General features: G+C 29.1%; 1 protein-coding gene across 2 annotated transcripts in view; it reads left to right on the plus strand.

Annotated features, from left to right (window-relative positions):
- Window positions 1-20892, plus strand: part of LOC132933529 (cytokine receptor-like) — a 56667-nt gene that overhangs the window by 30564 nt on the left and 5211 nt on the right. For both annotated transcript variants that reach the window (XM_060999808.1, XM_060999807.1), the window contains exons 3-20: window positions 4684-5151; window positions 5960-6098; window positions 6165-6337; window positions 6495-6652; window positions 6727-6952; window positions 7111-7288; window positions 7386-7534; window positions 7595-7761; window positions 9006-9204; window positions 9295-9450; window positions 10051-10221; window positions 10319-10536; window positions 10664-10775; window positions 10846-11079; window positions 11147-11311; window positions 18236-18317; window positions 18419-18494; window positions 19363-19647. In XM_060999808.1, coding sequence (XP_060855791.1) covers window positions 4684-5151; window positions 5960-6098; window positions 6165-6337; window positions 6495-6652; window positions 6727-6952; window positions 7111-7288; window positions 7386-7534; window positions 7595-7761; window positions 9006-9204; window positions 9295-9450; window positions 10051-10221; window positions 10319-10536; window positions 10664-10775; window positions 10846-11079; window positions 11147-11311; window positions 18236-18317; window positions 18419-18494; window positions 19363-19647 — 3356 coding nt within the window. The remainder of the gene's footprint in view (window positions 1-4683; window positions 5152-5959; window positions 6099-6164; window positions 6338-6494; window positions 6653-6726; window positions 6953-7110; window positions 7289-7385; window positions 7535-7594; window positions 7762-9005; window positions 9205-9294; window positions 9451-10050; window positions 10222-10318; window positions 10537-10663; window positions 10776-10845; window positions 11080-11146; window positions 11312-18235; window positions 18318-18418; window positions 18495-19362; window positions 19648-20892) is intronic.

Here is a 20892-nt window from a genome sequence, read left to right on the forward strand (position 1 = left end):
GGTTTTTGTACAATTAAGTTGTACTTATATGATGGTCTTATATGTATCTACTAAATTTACCGGAGTATTTAAATTGTTCAATACAGTATAATTGTTTATCTGTTTGGCAATTCAACAGTAAAATAGTTGCAATTATTGAAATTCATTGTTTAACATAAATATGTAAAAATTACTTAATTCCTTCTAGGTATATTTACAATTAATGGTTACTTATTAATACATATTCATGATTCATAAATTTTCTTGGAAATGGAAAATATCGAGTAGCGTGCTACGTTTTTTTCCCACGATCGCCACTTTATAAGAGAAATATACAATTTGTACAAAATGGTTTTTTTTTTAGTTTTTTTTTTTCATTCATTACAAATCGTTTGCGATATTTTTTTTTATCAGTGTCATTTAAACTGCACTTTTCAGATGAGAATATACGGCCGTTTTAACATCTCATTTTTGGTAATAAATCAATTGTTTTCGACTTTATTCAACTTTTAAGGAGAAAGGAGCTGATTTTTGTATTTAGAACGATTGTTTTATCTAATAGCAATTATACTCACATAAACTTTATAAAAAGCAGTATCTTCATTGTTTTTAATTGATGATAACAATAACAATAATAGTATTTCTACACTAGTTTTCCATCTATTATATATGTATTTAAGCTACTACAAAATATTATGTATTGATTTATCCAATGATAATAATATCAATTTTTTTTTCAAATTGGTATCATAGGGCGAAGAAACTGCAAAAAAAATAAGCCTTTTATTAATATTATACTAAGTAAATATTATGCAACATATGTAATATATAGGAAACAATGCATTAGGTATCTCAAAGGTACATTTTGATATTACTCGTAGTAAACTATTATAATAAGACGTAATAATACTTATAACTATAATAAAATGTGGCATGGATAGGTACTGCTCGTAGTTAAGAATTTCACAATGTTTTGGTTAACTCATTAGTAATACATTTTAAAATGGTGACGTTAAAACGGTTTAAATTTAAATTAGCACGGGTGCTCACTTTCTTACTTTCTCACCTTCTTGTTTTGTTTACTAGTAAAAAATACAAGTACCTATCCGAGGTTCTAAAAACGTTTTCATCGCCCAATGGCCAACACTCATAAATATAATAATATATTAAGTTATAATTGAGGATAAACTAGTAGACATAAAATATTATACATAAATATATGATTTATACTCAATAGTATACTATAATATCATATCGGTAAGCCACATCTCGCTCGCCATCGACGGCGATAATATTTCAACAAATCAATATATCTGTATTGTGATTTCAGATAATTTTCAGATATCGAATCGGTTGTTTCCCATACGTTTAGTTATTTTGTTTGTTTTACCATAGTGCGACTGCTTGCGAATGATTTCTTCTTCTTATTGGTGCTGGTAAAAGTGACAACGTCGTGCCCGACTACGAATACACTACAGCCAGAACCACAGATAAAATATGTTTAAAAAAAAATATTGAAACCATTAGCTTTTGTAGTTTATTGCAAACATATAATAAACGTAGTATACTTGACGGCACCATTTGAACACGACCAACTGGATGGACTCTTGGCGTATTTTTACTACTTTTGGCGTATGATACTACTAATTATTTATATTCTAAATTTAATACTACAATATTATATTATTGCACCATGTATATTATAACGTTCTTAACCTGCTGCGGACGGCATGACGAGGTTCTCTTTGTTTGAATTTTGGTGTAGTCGATTCGCGCGAATAAAAAAAAAAACCGTGAACATCACGAAACTGAAATAATTAGAAACGCCAATTTCAAAAACAGCGAAGACCATTCGTCACTAAGTGTGTCATTTGAGATGTGGATGGTTCAAAAGAGTTTTTTTTCCGGAACTGTTTCGTTCGAATATTGTGAGTGTGCTGACCTGACTGCACGCTTTGCTTGAAAGCTAACTGTTATGCAAATACTACACGAGCTACAATTGTTCTGATAGTGGTCAGTATGGCATCTATACATTTTATTGATTGATAAATGCCAAATTTAAATATCATCTTATTTGGCTTTTGCGGCCGGTCGAATTTCCCGACATTATCAATATCGTTTGTTTTTGTAAATTATTGTGAATGAGTTGTACCTACATAATTCACTTGGAAAACTTTAGATACCTTAGTACAGGTATTTGTTAAAACTGTACTATACCTACTTAAAACATATACCTATCATGTTTTTAGTTAGTCTCGTTTAATTTAATTTTATTGTTTAATCGTTGATCTAACATGTTCATCTTCGATTTCGAGCGAAGGGATAAATGTACTGTTTTTACAACAATATGTGTAATTTTTTGTCTTTGTACTCGAAAAATATTAAAAAAGATGCTCCGAACATTGAGGGTGATTATTGATAGAAAATTGAATTTTGTTGGTACTTTGGACGTGTTAACATTGAAAATTCTCGGTATTTTCCAAAATAATCTAGAAAAACAGCAAAAAATGTTGAAAAATGGCAATTTTACAAAAAAACAGGTTTTAACAAAATCGATTTTGTTTTTTCAGTGTCACTCAAAACGAATGAGATAATTGAAATTTTCACCGAATGTTTTGACAAAATTGGATTTTCATGCGTAAAATAACGATTTTCTTATTTTGCTATAATTCCGTAATAACTATATTGATAATTGGAAGTTGCAATATTCACCAAATGTTTATTATATCATTTTCTACACTTGGTATAATGTTCAAAATATCTTAACTTTGTGCTACACTGCTATATATAGACATTTGGATTTTTTTCTATAAACATTAAAGAAAAAATTTCGCTCTGACAAAAAGTTTGAAAATTTAACACAAGATTCCTCATTAGTTTTATTATATGATTGAAAAATATTGAGTATACACGGTAATATTATATTTGTATAAAGGTTAAAAGTTCAAATGTTGACAAAATTAGTTGAAATCACGGTAATTTTAAAATTATTTTGTAGTGCTCAATTTGTATAGTTAAAACTTCACTGCGGAACCAAAAAATCTGAATAATATAATATAAGTTTGATTATGACATTTTCTAAACATTAAGTTGCTATTGCCTATTTATAGTTTATTCTGTATTATATACTATAATAAATTTCTATAATAATTAATAGCCAATATATTTATAGCTATTATGATTATAGGCTGTCAGACCTCCTATCAGAATCATTTTTCGTATTCAATGATTTATCATTGAATTCAAATTTGAACACATCTATTACAGTGACCTACTCAATGTCGAGGTAGAGTTTATTTGACTCATTACTGTGCAGCAAAACGGTATAACCTACTTATTGTGAACTATTATAGAAATAGCTAGGAAAAAGATTATTTCGATACAATATATATGATATAATATTATCGTCCCGTTATTTATATAAAACTATCATTGCTTATTATGATTTTATATAGTTTTTTGTTGTTGTATATAAGCACAAAATAGTTGTCATTTTTTACGGTTTCGATAATATAGTCCATTTTAGAAAGGAAAAAATAACCAAACTATATTAATAATGGAGTAAGAAATCATTATAATTATTAGGTACGTAAATTGCGGGTCAACAATAACAAGCGTCGCTAAAAGTGTTGCCATCAACGATAAATAATTATAATTATAGTAGGTATATTGAATATGAGAAAAAAAAAAAGTAAAATTTTTAATTTAATATGCATAATATCATTAGAGATTACCAATATTGTACAGTAACTGTTATGCAATATAGTTTTTGTCACGCCAGCACCAAAAGTTAAGTTATCGATGACGGCTGAAGCGTTGGAAAGCGACCTTTTTCCGTCCAGCGGGCGGTAAAGTGGAAATCCCCAAAAGTACTTAGCGCACATATCACGCGTATACTCTGCACAACCAGACATTACAATTTATACCACGGTCCTTACAAAACATACACTTTTGGTAACATTATTATATAACCTCCTTGCATGACGCTTGAGATAACTAAAACCAAATCGTTTCTTCCATGAAATATTGTTTTCGTAGAATAGTCTGGTTGTTGCACAGATCCCATTACTGCATTACGTTTGCCGCGATGGCGTGATCGATGAAGGCAGAGGCGTGACAAAAAATAGTATGTGTGGCTCGTGCGGGAAGGCAATTTCAGTCTTGGGCGGAATGCGGCCGTCGTCCGCCACTGAAATAACTCACTTCCCGCCCTTGCCACACAATAAATTATTACATATTATTATGTAGAATACAATACGCTATATACGCATGCACCTATAAGTAATATGCACCTCGGGTGAAACGACGCGTGGTAACCGAAAAATACATTTCTAAATACAGTTAAAAATGTTTTGGATTTATTAGGTATAATAATCTTGGTATTGTATTGAATCAGTAGTCGGGTATTTATTTGTTATAGAATCACTTATTATCTTAAAATCAATTTTAATTAATATATTCTAATTATTTACGTACAAGTATTTGTGTTAGTTTTTTTTTTTATATAAATAAATTATGCTTTTCTTCGTATATATTTTTTGATTTATATAATTATATATACAAGGAAAATTAATTGCAACTAGAAAATTTATATTATTGTTAATTTAGTGTGTTTTGCTCGGTTTTTGACGACACTTATTCAGATATCTATTAAACGCTAATGCAGGGAGTTAATCGATAAATATGTTGTTTTGATAATTTTAGTAACCTTTCCGAGGGGTGATATTGTCATTGAATACGGCTCCGGCACCCCCTTGGAAATCACGTGCGTCTTAGATCCCGACAACGAAAATGTTCAAAATCTGTTTCGGAATGACACCACCGGCGGCGGTGAAGCTAAAACGCCGAGCCAGCGGATCCTGTTCTACAAGAACGCCGAACGCGTGTCCAGACAGTACATGACGATTATCAACGCAACGGCCGCTCAATTGCGCATCTCCAATCCACCGGCTGGCCGAGATACCTATTATTGCGTGCTGTTACTTGACGACCAACTTGGTCTAAACCACAGCTATGACAACATGAGTACTGCTCAGTTGTTATCCACACCGTCAAGTGATTCGTCGACATTTCCCACCCCGCCACCAACGAGCTTGGAAACTAGTGGTCCACCCTCGCTGGTGTCACAAACCTCCGAGGTCGGGGTGTGTCTCAACAGCGTTGCCGTTGGATGTGAGTTACCTCTTTATTCGAACCAGTTTTTCTTTGCTTGATGGTGTTTTTATCTAAAATAATGCTTATTGTGTGGTGTTCGTACATCAAGTGAAAGGTGAATGATTTTATTTGTGATAAAAATCATTCTATACTGTAAGAATATAATAATAATAATAATACGTGTAAGTATAACACTTACGATGATTTCATTGAAACAATTTATTTCATTTAAATTTCTATTAAAATTCTAATATGTTACAAATTTTTAAAAATTGCTCGGGATCAAAATATTTTTGATTGAGATGGCAGTTATAAAAATAATAATTATAAACATCGATTTTTTAAATAAATTTTGAGCTCAGGATAACATTTTGTAACCATCAGTTAAATTTATTGTTTAAGTGCTGCAGTAAATAAGTATATTTTACTGTTTTAATAGCTGAAGTGCAATCATTCAAACTGTAATTTTCTTATCGGTCTGATATGTCGAAACTTATACGCTTTGTATTTAATTGATTATTTAATTCAAATTACTCTTCTAAATTTTGTATTTCTTGGACTTAGTAGATTATTAGCATTATTTATACAAGCCTAACACTTCGCTATTTTCAAGTACATTGTTTTATTTTAAGAGCTTTTAAATATTTTTAATACACATTAAATATACTGTGAGCCATGAGATTATCCTTAAAAGTCGTATCTAATTTTATTCATTTGGATTATTAAAATGCATATACTTACGTACATTATAATATACACGTATGCAAATAAAAATAAAATATTGAATAAAAATTATTATTTTTGATTCGAAATACTACTTTTCTAGATAAACCTGGCCCAATTACAAATTTTTCTTGTATATCCGACAATTGGGTAAGTTTGACATGCAATTGGACCAAACCTGAGAACCCAATTAAAACGTCATATAAGTTATTCTTCAGATTACCTGGTCGTGCTGGAGGCAGGTAATGTATAATAGTAATTTACAGTTTGGGTTAGTAACTATAAATACAAGTATCCTTTTTTTTCAGAACTATTATAAATTGTCCTAAGGATTCAGATTCCAGAGAAAATACTTGCTATTGGGATTTTTCCACCACGCCAATATATAGGCAACCATACGAATATTACTACTTTACATTACTTGGCGATAACGTATTGGGAAATTCAACTACACCCATACGTTTTCATCATTACGCCAATGGTAAAATTACATATTGTTTACATTTTATTTAACTATGAATTACAATTTAGACAAAACAATTTTTATTTAGATTACGAGCATTTTACTTTAAAATATAAAATTTGTATACCTACTATATAATATATTATAATAAAAAATTTGTTTATACTTTATTTAGTTATTCCCGCAAGCCCTATTAATATTACAGTGGTGGATAAAACACAATCTAGTGCCATGCTTAGGTGGTCTGTAGGCACAATGACCGCTTTTCCGCGAGAACTAATTCATAAGATCGAATATAAGTCTCAATGGGATTCTAATCCTGAACATTGGCATGTAAGTGCTCATGCATTTCATTTTCCAATAAAAATAAAAATTATATTATGGTACTTAACATTTATTTATTGCAGTCTGTAAATGTGAGTGACGTTTGTAATTCGTCATCAACTTCCAATCAAACCAATTCTTATTCGAATTGTCGAGAACGTGACACTGACTATTATTATTTTAATGTAACTGAATTAAAATACCCTTTCACGCATTACGATTTTCGCATATATGTACGTTCTTCAGTTGCTCGTGGGGAGGATAAATGGTCTCCTCCTGGTTGTATAACTTTGAAAACCAAGCCTTCAAGTAAGTTTATTTATGTATTATTATCTATACGGTTACACATACCGAGGCTGCACAGTATGATACCTAAGTCGTTTAAACTTAAACATTTAAATAATAAGTATTATTATTTTAAATATAATACAGTTTAATTAATATATAATAATAATAATTACATATAGTACCTAGAAGACCTCCACGAACTGATGTTGGAAGCTTCGAGTGTGTTACGTCACCAGTTGACAAATCCAAAAGAGATGTGTTTATTTATTGGCAAAATATTGAAGACAACGAAAAATGTGGCGATTTATTTGAGTATTTTGCTTACTATACTTCCACAACTGCAGATAACAAAACAATGTTAGTACTATTTTTCAATTTATTTCTTTCCTTGGGGATATATTTTAATTTATTACTGAATTAATTTCTGAATGAAAATTGTTTTCACAATATATAGTATTCACCGCAGTAATGAAACATACAAGAATTATGCCAAGTTTGAAGGACTCAGTACCGACATTGGGTACAATTTTACTGTGTATTCATCAAATAAAGAAGGTTTATCAACCGAGTATTCGACAATTTTCGTTCCCAATGAATCAGACAGTAAGTATATAAATTACATTTAAAACTGCTTGAATGAGTTGTAATGTTGACTGTTATTAGAACTTGACGAACCGCTATCATTTACGAAAATGGCATTTGATGAACGAGGTGTATTTGAACTTTCGTGGAAAAATGCCAGTAGTCAAAAATTATTAGCATCTAATCAAGTCAATGATTATACTATATTTTGGTGTGAAAATGATAAGGACCGTCCATACCAATGCAATGTATGTACAATTTAAATATTATGCTAATATAGTAGCAAAAAATATACCTAATATATTTTATATATTTAAAAGTGGGAATGGGTCACATGTTTGAATGCTGTCTGTTAAACCTAAAATAAAAATTTTCAAGTAACCAAACGTAAATAACCAGAGTAGGTACTACTAGCATTTATTGTACATTAAATCGAGTTAATTTAATCAACATTGAGAACATTGAGTTATAAGTTGATAATAAACAAACAATATAGGTACCTACCTATATGGCTATATAGATCAAAAATTTTAAAGTTAATATGGAATAAAAAGTATTTTAAGAAGAAGACAGCGTAGGTACTATTATAATATTTTTTTTCTCTGACTCACGCGTGACAGAAGATTTTGCGCTCAACAGAACCAGATAGGTGTTGTTAGCCTAAATATTAAAGTAAATCGATCTTTTATTGAACTTAAAGTTACAAAATTTATCTGCATTGTGTACGTAGGCGTTTTTACGATATTTCAATTTTTATGTTAAGTTATGAGTATGTAAATTATTATAATTTAAAATGGTCTTATATCGCAGAAAAATTGAACTATCGTAAAATTTTAAGGTTCGCTCTAATATTATTATGCTTACCAAGTTACAACACACAATTTGTTAACGCAAATTTGCTATGTTGAGCACTGGTCAAAGAGAGAAAACAAATAATTCGCTGACATCCTCTCAAATTAACTCAGTTAAAAAGAAGTTAATTCATTTTTTTTAAACAACAACGAAAACTGTTGTTAAAAATACATTCTACTATACGTTTTTTATTGCACACTCGCTATATAGTGGTTTTGGCAATTACATGTATTCATCAATCAATGACATTCATTAAATTTTGTTTATTTTTTTTATTTAAAATCAGTGTACACTGTCGTGCGTGATTAAACAAAATAATAAGTAAATAATTGTTTTAACTTCAGCTAAATATTATATAGGTACCTATTATCATGATTTTAACTTAACCGGAAGCTATTGCAATTATTGTTACTTGAATTAGTTAAGTGAAACAGTTAAAAAAAAGTAGTTCCTCTTAATGCCACCTTTATTAAAGTTATTTTTAAATGGTTTTTAATAGTTTAAAACAAACACCTAAATGTCAAATATTTTCAAAAAACGTATACCTGCCCCCCCCCCCCCCCCAAATAAAAATACAACAATAGCTATTCGTTTAATAAATATATATAATTTTCGTCAATTGTAATTTTTGTGTATATAGGGTTACATGAACTGGATGCATATACCAAGTTCAGAATCTTGCTACAATATTACTGTATCCGATCATATGAAAATTTATCAATTTGCAATAAGCGCTAACAGTCAAAGCTCACTAAAGACCGGTGTTATTAGTCTTTATCAACCCATTTCTATTAGTAGTGGGATGGTATGGGCCTCATGCACAGTACTACATAATAAAAGTATAAACATTAGCATAGATTATTTTATTCGACGAGTTTTAATTTATAGATTTCAATACTGTATTTATAAATTGTTTTTTTTATGATTAGTCGTTGGAAAAATAAAAAACGTCTGGGTAAATATGATTAGCTCTACATCTATGGAATTGAGATGGAAACTTGACTGCTCTGATAGAATAGGCGCAGTTCTAGGATTTCGTATATTTTACTGTCCTGTAGTATCCATAAATAATTCTGCTTGTAAAGGTAAGACATTATTATAATTATTTAACAATCCAATATATTATGTAGAGAATATAATATTACGACATTATGTTCATAGTGTTATTTATAATAGTAATTGATTTATAATAATTTAGTATCGTACATCTAATATTATGTTATGTTTTATTAGTTGGGAGCAACAAACTTATTGTCATTAAATTTACTCTGAAGTATAAATTAAATGTTAAATGTTCGTTATTACACCCTTATATTTTCTACATCAGTGAAGGAAAATGTTTAGTAATATTGTAGTATCGAACATATCTAATTAATATTAAATTATATAAAAATGTATATTTAATTAATTTATAATAGGCATTGATTACGGAAATTTAAATTTTGGCCTTAAATATTTATTTATACTATATATGCAGTACCTATACATAATAATATAATATAGTGATTGTACGTTATAATATCATTTTTATATTAACTGAATTCAATTGAAATTTTAACTTTTAGAAAAATAAATCTATAATAAACGTATATTATTATTACTCAATGAGTTGTGAGGATCGTTGTTTTTTTTCTTTGTGAATACCTAGAAATAAAAATAAAGATTTAATATATTTTACATTTTAGAACCTATGTTAAATAAGACCGTTAGTGGTGAGATGGCACAAGACAGCAGAGGAATTGCAAGCATTACAGATCTCAAGTCATATACTACATACATGGTTACCATTGCATTAATAACAAAACATGGCGAAGGGTTACATAGCGATCCTTTGCTCAACACCACTCTAGAAGGAGGTAAATTTGCGTATATGACATATTGGTTATAATTTAATTTTTACTTAACAAGTATAATATTATTCATATTTATTAATTTATGTTGTTTAATACTCAGCACCCGATATTCAAAACCTAATAATAAATGTCACGAAATTGACCAATACGACCGTGTCTCTTCAGTGGTTGCCTCCTAAATTCACTAATGGTGTTGTTCGTTACTACCATATTCATTATTATTTGGATGATATATTACAGCAGCAGGACTTGATTGATTCATTTGATGAACAGCAAGTCATAAATGAACAACGCCGTATTACGGTTCACGACACAAAGGTTAATCTTTTAATATATGTACATAAACATGGCGTATATAATATATTCATTAATCGTACAATTTTAAGAAAAAATCCAACAAGTGGGTATGAATTAATAATTTAATACAATCAATTGTATTTTTCAGTGTCGTTTGGATCACCTTGAAAGTTACAGAAGCTATACAATTACCATCACAGCATGCACAACAGTTTGTTCAGAGCGTTCACTTCCCATAAAAGTTCGAACAGCTGTGGGGCGTGAGTTAAAAACTTTAAAATCATTTAAATACGATTCAATGTTGTAACGTGCATATTTATACATATATAGTGCCAGGAAGGGTTTCTCAGCCGAATTTGTTTTACGAAAACAGCACTAGGATAGCTGTATCTTGGCCGAAACCCGTGAAACCGGCCGGTCCGGTTGATTATTATGAATTAATTGTAGCGCATCACAGTGGACCAACAAATTCGCAAACTACAAACAGCGGTTCATCTTCGCCCACCGCTTTGGCTTCCACACAAATACAGGAAAATCCGAACAATTTCTTGTACCACAGCAATTGTAAATATCATTGTACTAAGTTTTAGGTTTTTAATAGGATTTTATTGGGTTTTTTTTATTCATCTAGCTAACGTGTTCCGTGTTCCTGTTCCGGATTGTAATAATGAACAGGATAAGGGCCAACAAACTTTTTCATTTGCAGTACGAGCTGTGAATAACAATCCACTTGATCCTCATAGGCCATATTATGGTCAGTGGTCGGTTCCTGGGTCGGTCAGTTGTGTGTTACCAGGTAATTTTCTATGGCAAAATAGATATAAACATTTTCAAATAAAGATAATTTAATGAATTATTAAAACTATAATATGCTTATTATTTAAAAACCAGCATTAGGGTAAATATCAACTATTTGAACACCAAGCTACAATATATATTATAAATTATATATTTAAGTTATAAATAAAAAATAATATGTATGTTTTCCGAGTCATTGAAATTATAAATCTTGTAATAAATAATGGCCTATTCATTTCATATACAAGCATAGGTAGATATCTAAATAGGTATAATAGACAACAAAATTTTAGATGGTTGACCAAATATTCACGATGACGCAACCGATGCAACCTTTTGTAAAAACGTGTTTGTTTACGATATTTTATTTCAAAAATTATGTCAAATGTACAATTTTGTCCTGTAAATATTGAAAACTTAAAACGTCCATCGTTAAGTTTTAAGAAATTAATTATCTTTAATATTGCATTTTTTTCCTTCTATTAAGATGTATTTGTAACTCATACTTTGAAAGATACCGGCTGGAAAGAGCTTATTGATTTTTCAACAATCGTATTTAATAGTGGTAGTTCATAAGTCCGTAGTTGTAATATCTTTTTATAAACGTTTAAAATTATTATTTTGATGAAATTCGTCAAAATTGCGAAAATGTGCACATTATTTGTAGTTAAAAATGCACAACATTTTAGATTTTGAGCGGAGTGATGACTATTGATTTTAAAACGATGAGTGTGTATTTTTTGTATGTCTGTGTAAGTACACGATAAATAGTCGAAATATTACTTCAATTTCCAACATCAGTATCTTTTTTGAAAGTTGAATCTAGTTGGTACATTCGAGAGGTCAAAATTAAAATTCCCTATAATTTTCAAAAGCTCCTGGAAAAAAAATTTATGAAAATCGAAAATTTTTACGCCAAATTGATTTTGATATTCGGTGTAACTCTAAAAATAATTGCCTTAGGTAAGTTCATGACATTTTCACTGAATGCTTATATTAGCATTTTCTGTAAAATTTTCAAAATATTTTGTCCCATGATGAGCTATACGAAGCTTGTGAAATGTTTTATTTTTATAAGCTATTTTTAAAATTAACGCCAGTAAATAAATTTTCGCCCGGTCGAAAAACTTTAAAATGTAATACAAGGTTTATCGTAAGTTGTTATTAGTGGAAATTAAAAAAAAAAAGTTGAGCGTAAGTCCACAATAATTTTTTTATGAGTGGCTAAAGTTTGAATTTTAAAAAAAATCCAAAATATCACACAAATGTGCAAATTATTTTGAGTTAGGAATTCCGTTACATTTTTCTTTTAATATCTAAGATTTAAAAACTTAATACAAAATTTCTCATAAGTTCTTATTTTGTTATCATTAAAAAATGATTAACTGCAGATACTTGAAATGTTTATCTTATTTTTTATAATTTTCTATACTTGATAAAATGTCCAATATATTTTGAGCAGTTTACGGACATTTTCAATTTTTCTAGTTTTTTTTTTTTTAAAAATATCAATAAAATCGTATTCGTAATATTTCGTAAATGTCGTAAATTTAATAAAAGGCTCCTCACAGATTGTTATAACTTATAATATTAGTTTTAGAATATTAAAATACATAGGAATGTTTTTGTTAAGCATTTAAAGTTCAGATTTTGACAAAATTAGAGAATTTAAGCAAAGATTTACGATTTTAGTTTTGTTTTGTAATTTAAAAATATTATTTGAGGGTACTTGAAACTTCTAAAGTACCTACCTATATTATTATATGCAAATATGATAATATGCAAATAATATTAATTCAACTTACCGGCTACCGTATTAATAAAATGTATAAAACGAAATACCCTAGGCTGACAAATTGTCTGCTCGGATTCGTTTTTCGTTTACAATGATATTATATCATCTAATTCAAAACACCATCCTTACAGCGACCCACTTGTAACTTAATGTTCAGCAGAGCGTTACCATTTTACCTACTTTTTTTTATTAATACCCAAGACTTAAAAAGGAATAACAGAGTCCTCATAAATTGTTATTACAGGAATTAAAAGAAAGTTGAGCGTAATTCTACAAGCATTTTTTATGAGCATCTGATATTAAAAATTTGTCAAAATTGGATATTCACACGTATAATTGTATTTTCTATACATGTTACATGGTGATTTTCAATGTTCCTCATCAATCCTCATTCAAGCTGTTATTTTAGGTATCTATAAATATTTAGACGTTATTTTTTTCTATAACCATTCGATTTTCAAAGTTTGACAAAAGTCACGTCCTTTTCAAATTATTTTGTTGTAAAAAATTTATAAAATTTTCAATTTGTCTAGCTAAGGTTTGGAAATTTAAAACAATGTTTCTCATAACTCATAAGTAGTTCATATGGTCACCAAACAATCTAAAAAATATAAACAATTTTTTTTTATAGACATTTAAGGTTCAAACTTAGATATTTCGACGAAAAATAAGGATTTCCGTTATTTAGATGCACTTTAAAAATTGTATTCGGGGATACTTGAACATTTAACTATATTTTATACACACAATAAGATTTTTAAATGCAATGTTTTCGACAAAAACTAATTCAATCTAGGTACTGTATGACAGATCTAGTCTGACAGATAGTCTTTGCTCAGAATAATTTTTCATGTGCGATGATTTATCATTGAATTCAAATTTAACACCATACATTACAGTTAATTACTCAATGACAAGGTACACTTGATACCTGCAATTGTACAGCAGAGTGGTCACCTATAATTTTTTATTTTATTTTCCTACCGTAGTTACCAGAAAAATGTTTAAGTGACAGCACTTGTGTACCTATCTATAGTTTTTAAAATATGGTATTTATTTTTAGATTTATATAATATGTAAAATTGCATGAATGAACTAATCTAGGTAGTGACCTAATACTTAAATCGTATATGCTTTCCAATTTTTTATTTCAAGTTGTGCGTTTTGCAATCTGAACATCTGGTGAAAATACGATTCAAACATTTAAAAATTAATTCACTATTCAAATCATTTTTATTTTAAAATCAAATATGCTACCTCTAATATCTTTAGTTCAATTATATTTTTGAAATAATATTCTATTTGTAATAATTTAACCAACTAATGTGGTATTGCTTACGGACAATTACATGCTATTTTTGATGATAATGAAACTTCATGAAATTGTTCAGTTCTTATGTTTATCATTATCTCGTTATATAATATTTCTGATGTCGAATGCCTTTGAAACTAGTTACGACTTACAGACTTTGAGTAGTCGTGTCCTATTTATAATTTATTTTATGTCCGATAAAAATAAATTAAACATTTTTCGGTTTGTAAGTTATAATTTATTATTATATATTTATATGTTGCGTTTTAAATATCATAATTTATTAAATTATCAAATTAAGTTTAATAAAACCAAAAAATGTAATAAAATAAATAATAACATATAATAATAATAATTGCTCGTAATGTCTTGACATGATAAACGATTACCATTGTGTGTGAATTGCTGTAGCATAATGATGCAGCGGTGGCATATTTTTTAGGTACCTAGTAAGTATTATTATATACCAATTTTATGATTAGGTGATAAATTATAAATTTTTATATCTAAAAATAGGCGCACATCGTTGCGCGGGATGAACGAAAAAGCTATTCTGGTCGTTGTGTTGACTTCTATTTTATTTATATAATATAGGAGGTACGTGGTACACTAATAAAAAAGTTTTATATTGTTTTAATTTTGTGAACCGTCCGTGAAAAGAAGGGTGTTATCTGTAGGGTGGGCGATCCACTGCGGAATCACTTCGGTGTATTGTTGTAAATTGTAATAGTACCAACTTTGGCTACTCAGTTTTGTACGATAATATAATATAAACCGGGGATAAGATTGCAAAGCCACTAACTTTTTTTCCGGCTTTTAAAACTACTTAGGACTGCCACTTAAATTATGTGGTATTATCTGTGTAGTTTTGACAGCAGGCCATTGCCAGCAGACATTTGTACTAAAAATGTATAATCATGAAATGTCACTGTGTTATATTACCTATAATTAATAGTAATGTAATAATTTAAAACTACTCGGGAATATAATATATGCTCTCATATTATATCATAGAGAAAATATTTAGGTAATTAATATTCAATTGATATAAAAATAATGATATTGTACGTACAAACAATAAAACATAATTAAGTGCTGCGGTCTTGGTATTCTTGTGTCATGCATTTTCACATTTAGTTTTGATTAAGTAAATAGTTTCATAGTTTTAACTGTAAGAAGTATTGGTACACAAAATATTATTTTTATGGTTCGATTTTCAACTTCAGTATCTTGTTTGATGGGAAAGTGAATCTGGTTGGTGCAATCAGGAGGTAAAAAGCCTAGTAATATTCAAAAGCGTCGGGAAAAACAAGACAAAAATTAAGGAAAAACGAGAATTTTTATACAAAATCGATTTTGGTTTTTGGTGTTACTCTAAAACAAATTACCGTAGATACATGAAAGTTTAACTGAATGTTTATATTAGCATTTTCTATACACCACAAATTCAGCCACAAATTTTTGTTAAAAACATTTAAAATTAGAATTTTAACAAAATACGTAAAAATTACAAAAATATGCCAATTATTTTGGGTTAGAAATTCTGAACTCATAAACATTTTTATTTGAAAATGTCATACAAGATTCTTCATAAGTATTTCTACCTTAATAAAAAAAAAAAAAAGGTGGGCAAGTAGGTGTGGCTCTGCTGTACAGTAGGTTATAAGTGGGTCGCTGTAATGGATTGTGATATTATAATAATAGTTTTAATTTGCGTAAGTCCTAGTCCCGGATCATCTGGAGACTCATCCAAACAGTTATCAATAACGAATTTTGAATGGCCCTAGAAAGTAGAAATTGCATGACTCATCTATTTGCTGCATTAATATTATATACGAGTAGTAAGTACTATTTTTGAACCACGATGGAAATATAATTATTTTTTATTCATATAATTTAGAGCATTTTCGAGCATTTAAAAGAGAAAAAAGTAAATACGCAATAGAGTCCACAATATACTCTTTACGTTCGATATAAATATTAATACAAGAATTTTGTGTAGGTAAACTATTATACTATATTACAACGCGTGTGTATAACTTCACTCTACGGTGGCAAAACTCACCAAAATTTACATTTTTAGAATTCAAGAGATTAAAAATAAATTCGATATTAGACTGCACGATAAACAAAATTGTAAAATAAACAAATAATGAACAACCGAGAACAACAACATGCTCTTCGAGCGTGCAATATAGGTTTATAATGTACGATATAATACCATTGATTATAAATACAATATAATCAATTTTAATACGTATCCCTGGTAAAAAATTGAAATTAAATATATTATAAACTTATAAAGTTATAGTTTCTTTAACTAAGAAATCAAATAGTATAAAATATTACGTTTGTCTTTTTATTATTATAATAAATATATTTGAAAAGTCAAAATAATACTTTTTTTCAAATATCTACTAAACTATTACTTTTTGTTGGATCGTCTCCAAAGCCGTAGGTAGTGACCAGGGCGCTGGAGGTGAGATTGTATGTTGTTGTTGCAAGCTTAACATTTTTCAAAGAAAAAAATAATTCATAATAAGTTCACTAGAATAACATTTCTTAAACCCTTAAATGAAATATCTATAATTATTTTTACAATTAAATCAAGTATTTGTATGCTTTTCAGTCGATAAAAATATAAAATGTGTATAATTATGTATCTTAATTATCTACTAAATTATTGAAAAATATTGACATGAAAACGGACCCGAGCATATGCTCCACGTGTCGTATACAGATACAATACTAAAAACTCCTGGGTCGGAAATTAATTATTAATGATGATGACAAAACTATTTTACTTTTCAAAAATATTAATGGTAAATAATATACTGCTGTGTTGTGATATTTAAAATAGAATGATACGCCACGGTCGTCTCAATCATTATAATTATTATTTCTAAAATGTTCATGAATAATTTAAAACCAGTATTTTTATATACATACCTACTAAAATATTCCTATCCCATTTTAATATTATATAATATAATTCAGAATGAAATATTTCAAAAAGATTTTTTTTCGAATTAGTTAGGTATTTTTTGGATTATAATTTATTTGTAAATAAATAATTGTTTACATTGATAATAAAAATTACTTACTGTTCACTAAACCGTAATAATTTCATAATGTATCTTGAAACAGAGGCACTACCCTTGAGTAGTCAGGTTTCTCAAATTATCCCTTAGGTAGTAAATACGTATTTAAATCAACTTTGAATAGCAGATACAGCGTGGTACCTACCTACTTAAAAGTGGTGACATGATTTTCCCCAACACTTTTTTATTGTTATTCGTCATATTGATCGACTTCTATTTGATTTTGTTTCATTCTTTAACGTGACGAATTCTTTTAATTTTTATAAAATATTAATTCTGCTAATTAATCAATGTCATAATAAATAAAATATATAAATAAATAAATATGCAATAAATATGCTGGTTTTTAAATTTATTTTACTTTATTTTATTATCAATATAATAATTAATAATATACGAAACAGGCTATACCTATACAATATTCGTTCAAACCGTGTTTGTGTTTTTATTTGTACTTATAACGAAATACAGCGAATTTTTAACTTATTTTATGATCGAGATATTATATTATTTTGGATTACTAATATGATTGAATAGTAATAAAAAAAAAATAAAAACTTGGTACTTGTTTAAACCACCAATACACTGCGGTGAGCACTGATCATTGTAAAACGTATGTTGCGTAGACCTATAATATTATTGTAACGTATCTCGACCAATTGTTTTTTTTCTATATTGTTTTTCTGTATAACTTAGTTATTGTTTTTTCTTTAGGTCTTCCTCTAGCGCTTCATTTAGTCATATGGTCATGTTTGTTCATCGTTTTGTCCACCGTTTCCACGTACTGGGGTAACAGGTAAATTTCACATTTAAAAAAGATACATATTAATATATTGTTTTCAATATTGTTTCACATTAATATTATTATAATGTATATATATTTTTTTTTTTTACTAGACTCTGGAGAAAATACAAAGTTATGCATAATGTAGAAGTGGTTCTACCACCCACCTTGAACATAAATTTTAAATTTGTAAGTACTTGTCTATAATATTATTTGCAACGATACTTTTGTTAACCTTTTTATCTAAAAAACATTAATTTTTTTGCTACTGTTATGCCGTACTATAAAATATATTATATATCATATTCACTCTAAATAATTGGTACAGAATCATTTTAAACTGCTTAAATTCGTAAGGTAGAAAATAATAAAATTATGCACTTGGATGCAGTTAACTGGGTCAACTCAAATGTATATATTATTATGTTTATTTACCATCAGTATTAGAACGCTTTAAGAAGTATACCACAAAATTCATATTTGTGGTTTGTCAAATATATTTTACCCGGCAAGATTTCGATAGCAATAATGGTTATGGTAGTATAGGTAATAATTATAATATTAAACGGAGTCCCAGAAAATTACTGCCTTTGAAAGCTTTTCACGGCATATCGCAACCACAAGCCGTACAATAAAGGCGGTATACTTTATTATTATAGTTGTACCAAAGCAAAGTAATATTTAAACAACGACAGCGATATAATTACCGTCATTTTGCTTTCGTTGTTATGCATTTCGTAAAAAACGCTTTCGTTCGTACTACCCTCGTCTATTGACAGGCATCGTGTAAACTTACAGCGGTGATTTATCTAATACAGGGGTCTTCAACCCGCGACCCGCCCTTCACTGTTTATTTGAGACCCGTGCCCACATTTCAAGCATAGCATGCATTTTTTAATCATTTAATACATGTTTTTTGTGATGAATGCCTATATAGAGGTTAAAGACCCTTGCTCAAATACTTACGCCCATCGACGTAATTTTTTTTTGAACCCTTTGTGGCCCGTTTTACGAAAGTTTATCGTTATAATTTTATATTAATCGTGCCAATCAACAGGACCATTACAACAACTTTGGTGAAAACGTATTGGAATCGGGTCAACACTATTACGTAGAGGACGGACACATAATATACGAAAACGCGCCGGCCGACGTTGACGCCACCACAATAGCGTTCTACAACGGAAATTCGAACGTGTCGTCCGGGTCCAACCGCCGCAAAAACAGTAGCGCCAATGCCAGTAGTTCTGAGCGTCTGCCGTCGTCCCGATGGAGTCCCGCGACGGCATCGACGACCGTTACGGTGGCCGACGACGATGATTCTTCGTCCAGCAAACATCAAGTGATTATATTGTTATTGTTTTATGTTACCGGCATTTGTTATTGGTAGCGCCGACAAAAACAATCCGTTGAATGGGGGGCTTGCACTTGCGCATTGATAATTGGGCAAAATATGCTCTAAAAACAAGCACTTAAAAATTTAAATAAGAGATGATTTTTTTTTTTTTTTAATACAATTTAAAAATGTTAATCAACGTATTATGAAAAATATTTTGAAAACATTAGTAAAACTTTTGTTTATTAAGCATTAAATCAACAATTATAATAAGAGATCGATATTTCCAAGCGAAAATTGGCATATATTATTATTCATTATAATATTATAAGGGTCTGGGATGATTGGCGGTCATAATTCATAATACAGACTTTGTAAGTTGTAACTCGTACAAAAAGGTCGTTTCTTTTAGCTTGCATAATACTCGATAATCAACGTATTTCAAATATTGCTTATACCTCATACGTCATAAAAGTAACATAAAAAATATGATTTGGATACGTACAATCGTTACTACTTCATGATTCATGTTGTTGAATTACTTTTTGACAGTTCGACTTAACTATTCTTGCCGATTTTTTTAACTTATAATTATCGGTATCTAATAACTAGAAGGTATCTGCAGGTCAACAACGTTTGCTTAATGAGAACTGTTAGGTTAATCCTTCTCAATTCATAGGTTTTTTGTTCATCATATTAGGGTAATCCCCAAGATTACATCAAATGTTACTGGAAAAAAAATTCAAAATCCTCACTGTCCAAATAGACAAATTAAGGAAAATCCAGGATTACACATAAATGTCCCTCAAATTATTAACTCGTAATCAGTGGATGTGAAAAATTCCTCGTATTATACATTTATGCCAGGCGTATTCATGACTTTATTCTTACAAAAATATAAATTTAAAAATAAAACTTATTTTGGTCTTTTATAAATATAAAAAAAACAATATGTTGGAATTGCGATGATTGAAAAATATTATTTATAATATGATATATGACAAAACTAATGCATGCATAAAATAATAAAATTGGATCCGTTGATAAAATATCTAACCATATCAGGATTTCACACCATACCTAAACTCGACAATTCTTATTAATTTAGTTAGGAACACATTATACATTTGCATATTATATTGTTATCTTAAAAATTGTTAAATACAATTGTTAGGTTTGACGAATGGTGCTTTCGTTACATTCGACGAGTACTGGTGTGTTATGGCCTTGATGCTGTAATATTATATCATT

The sequence above is a fragment of the Metopolophium dirhodum genome, chromosome 1 (assembly GCF_019925205.1).
Source record: "Metopolophium dirhodum isolate CAU chromosome 1, ASM1992520v1, whole genome shotgun sequence".
Classification (NCBI taxonomy): Eukaryota; Metazoa; Arthropoda; class Insecta; order Hemiptera; family Aphididae; genus Metopolophium; species Metopolophium dirhodum.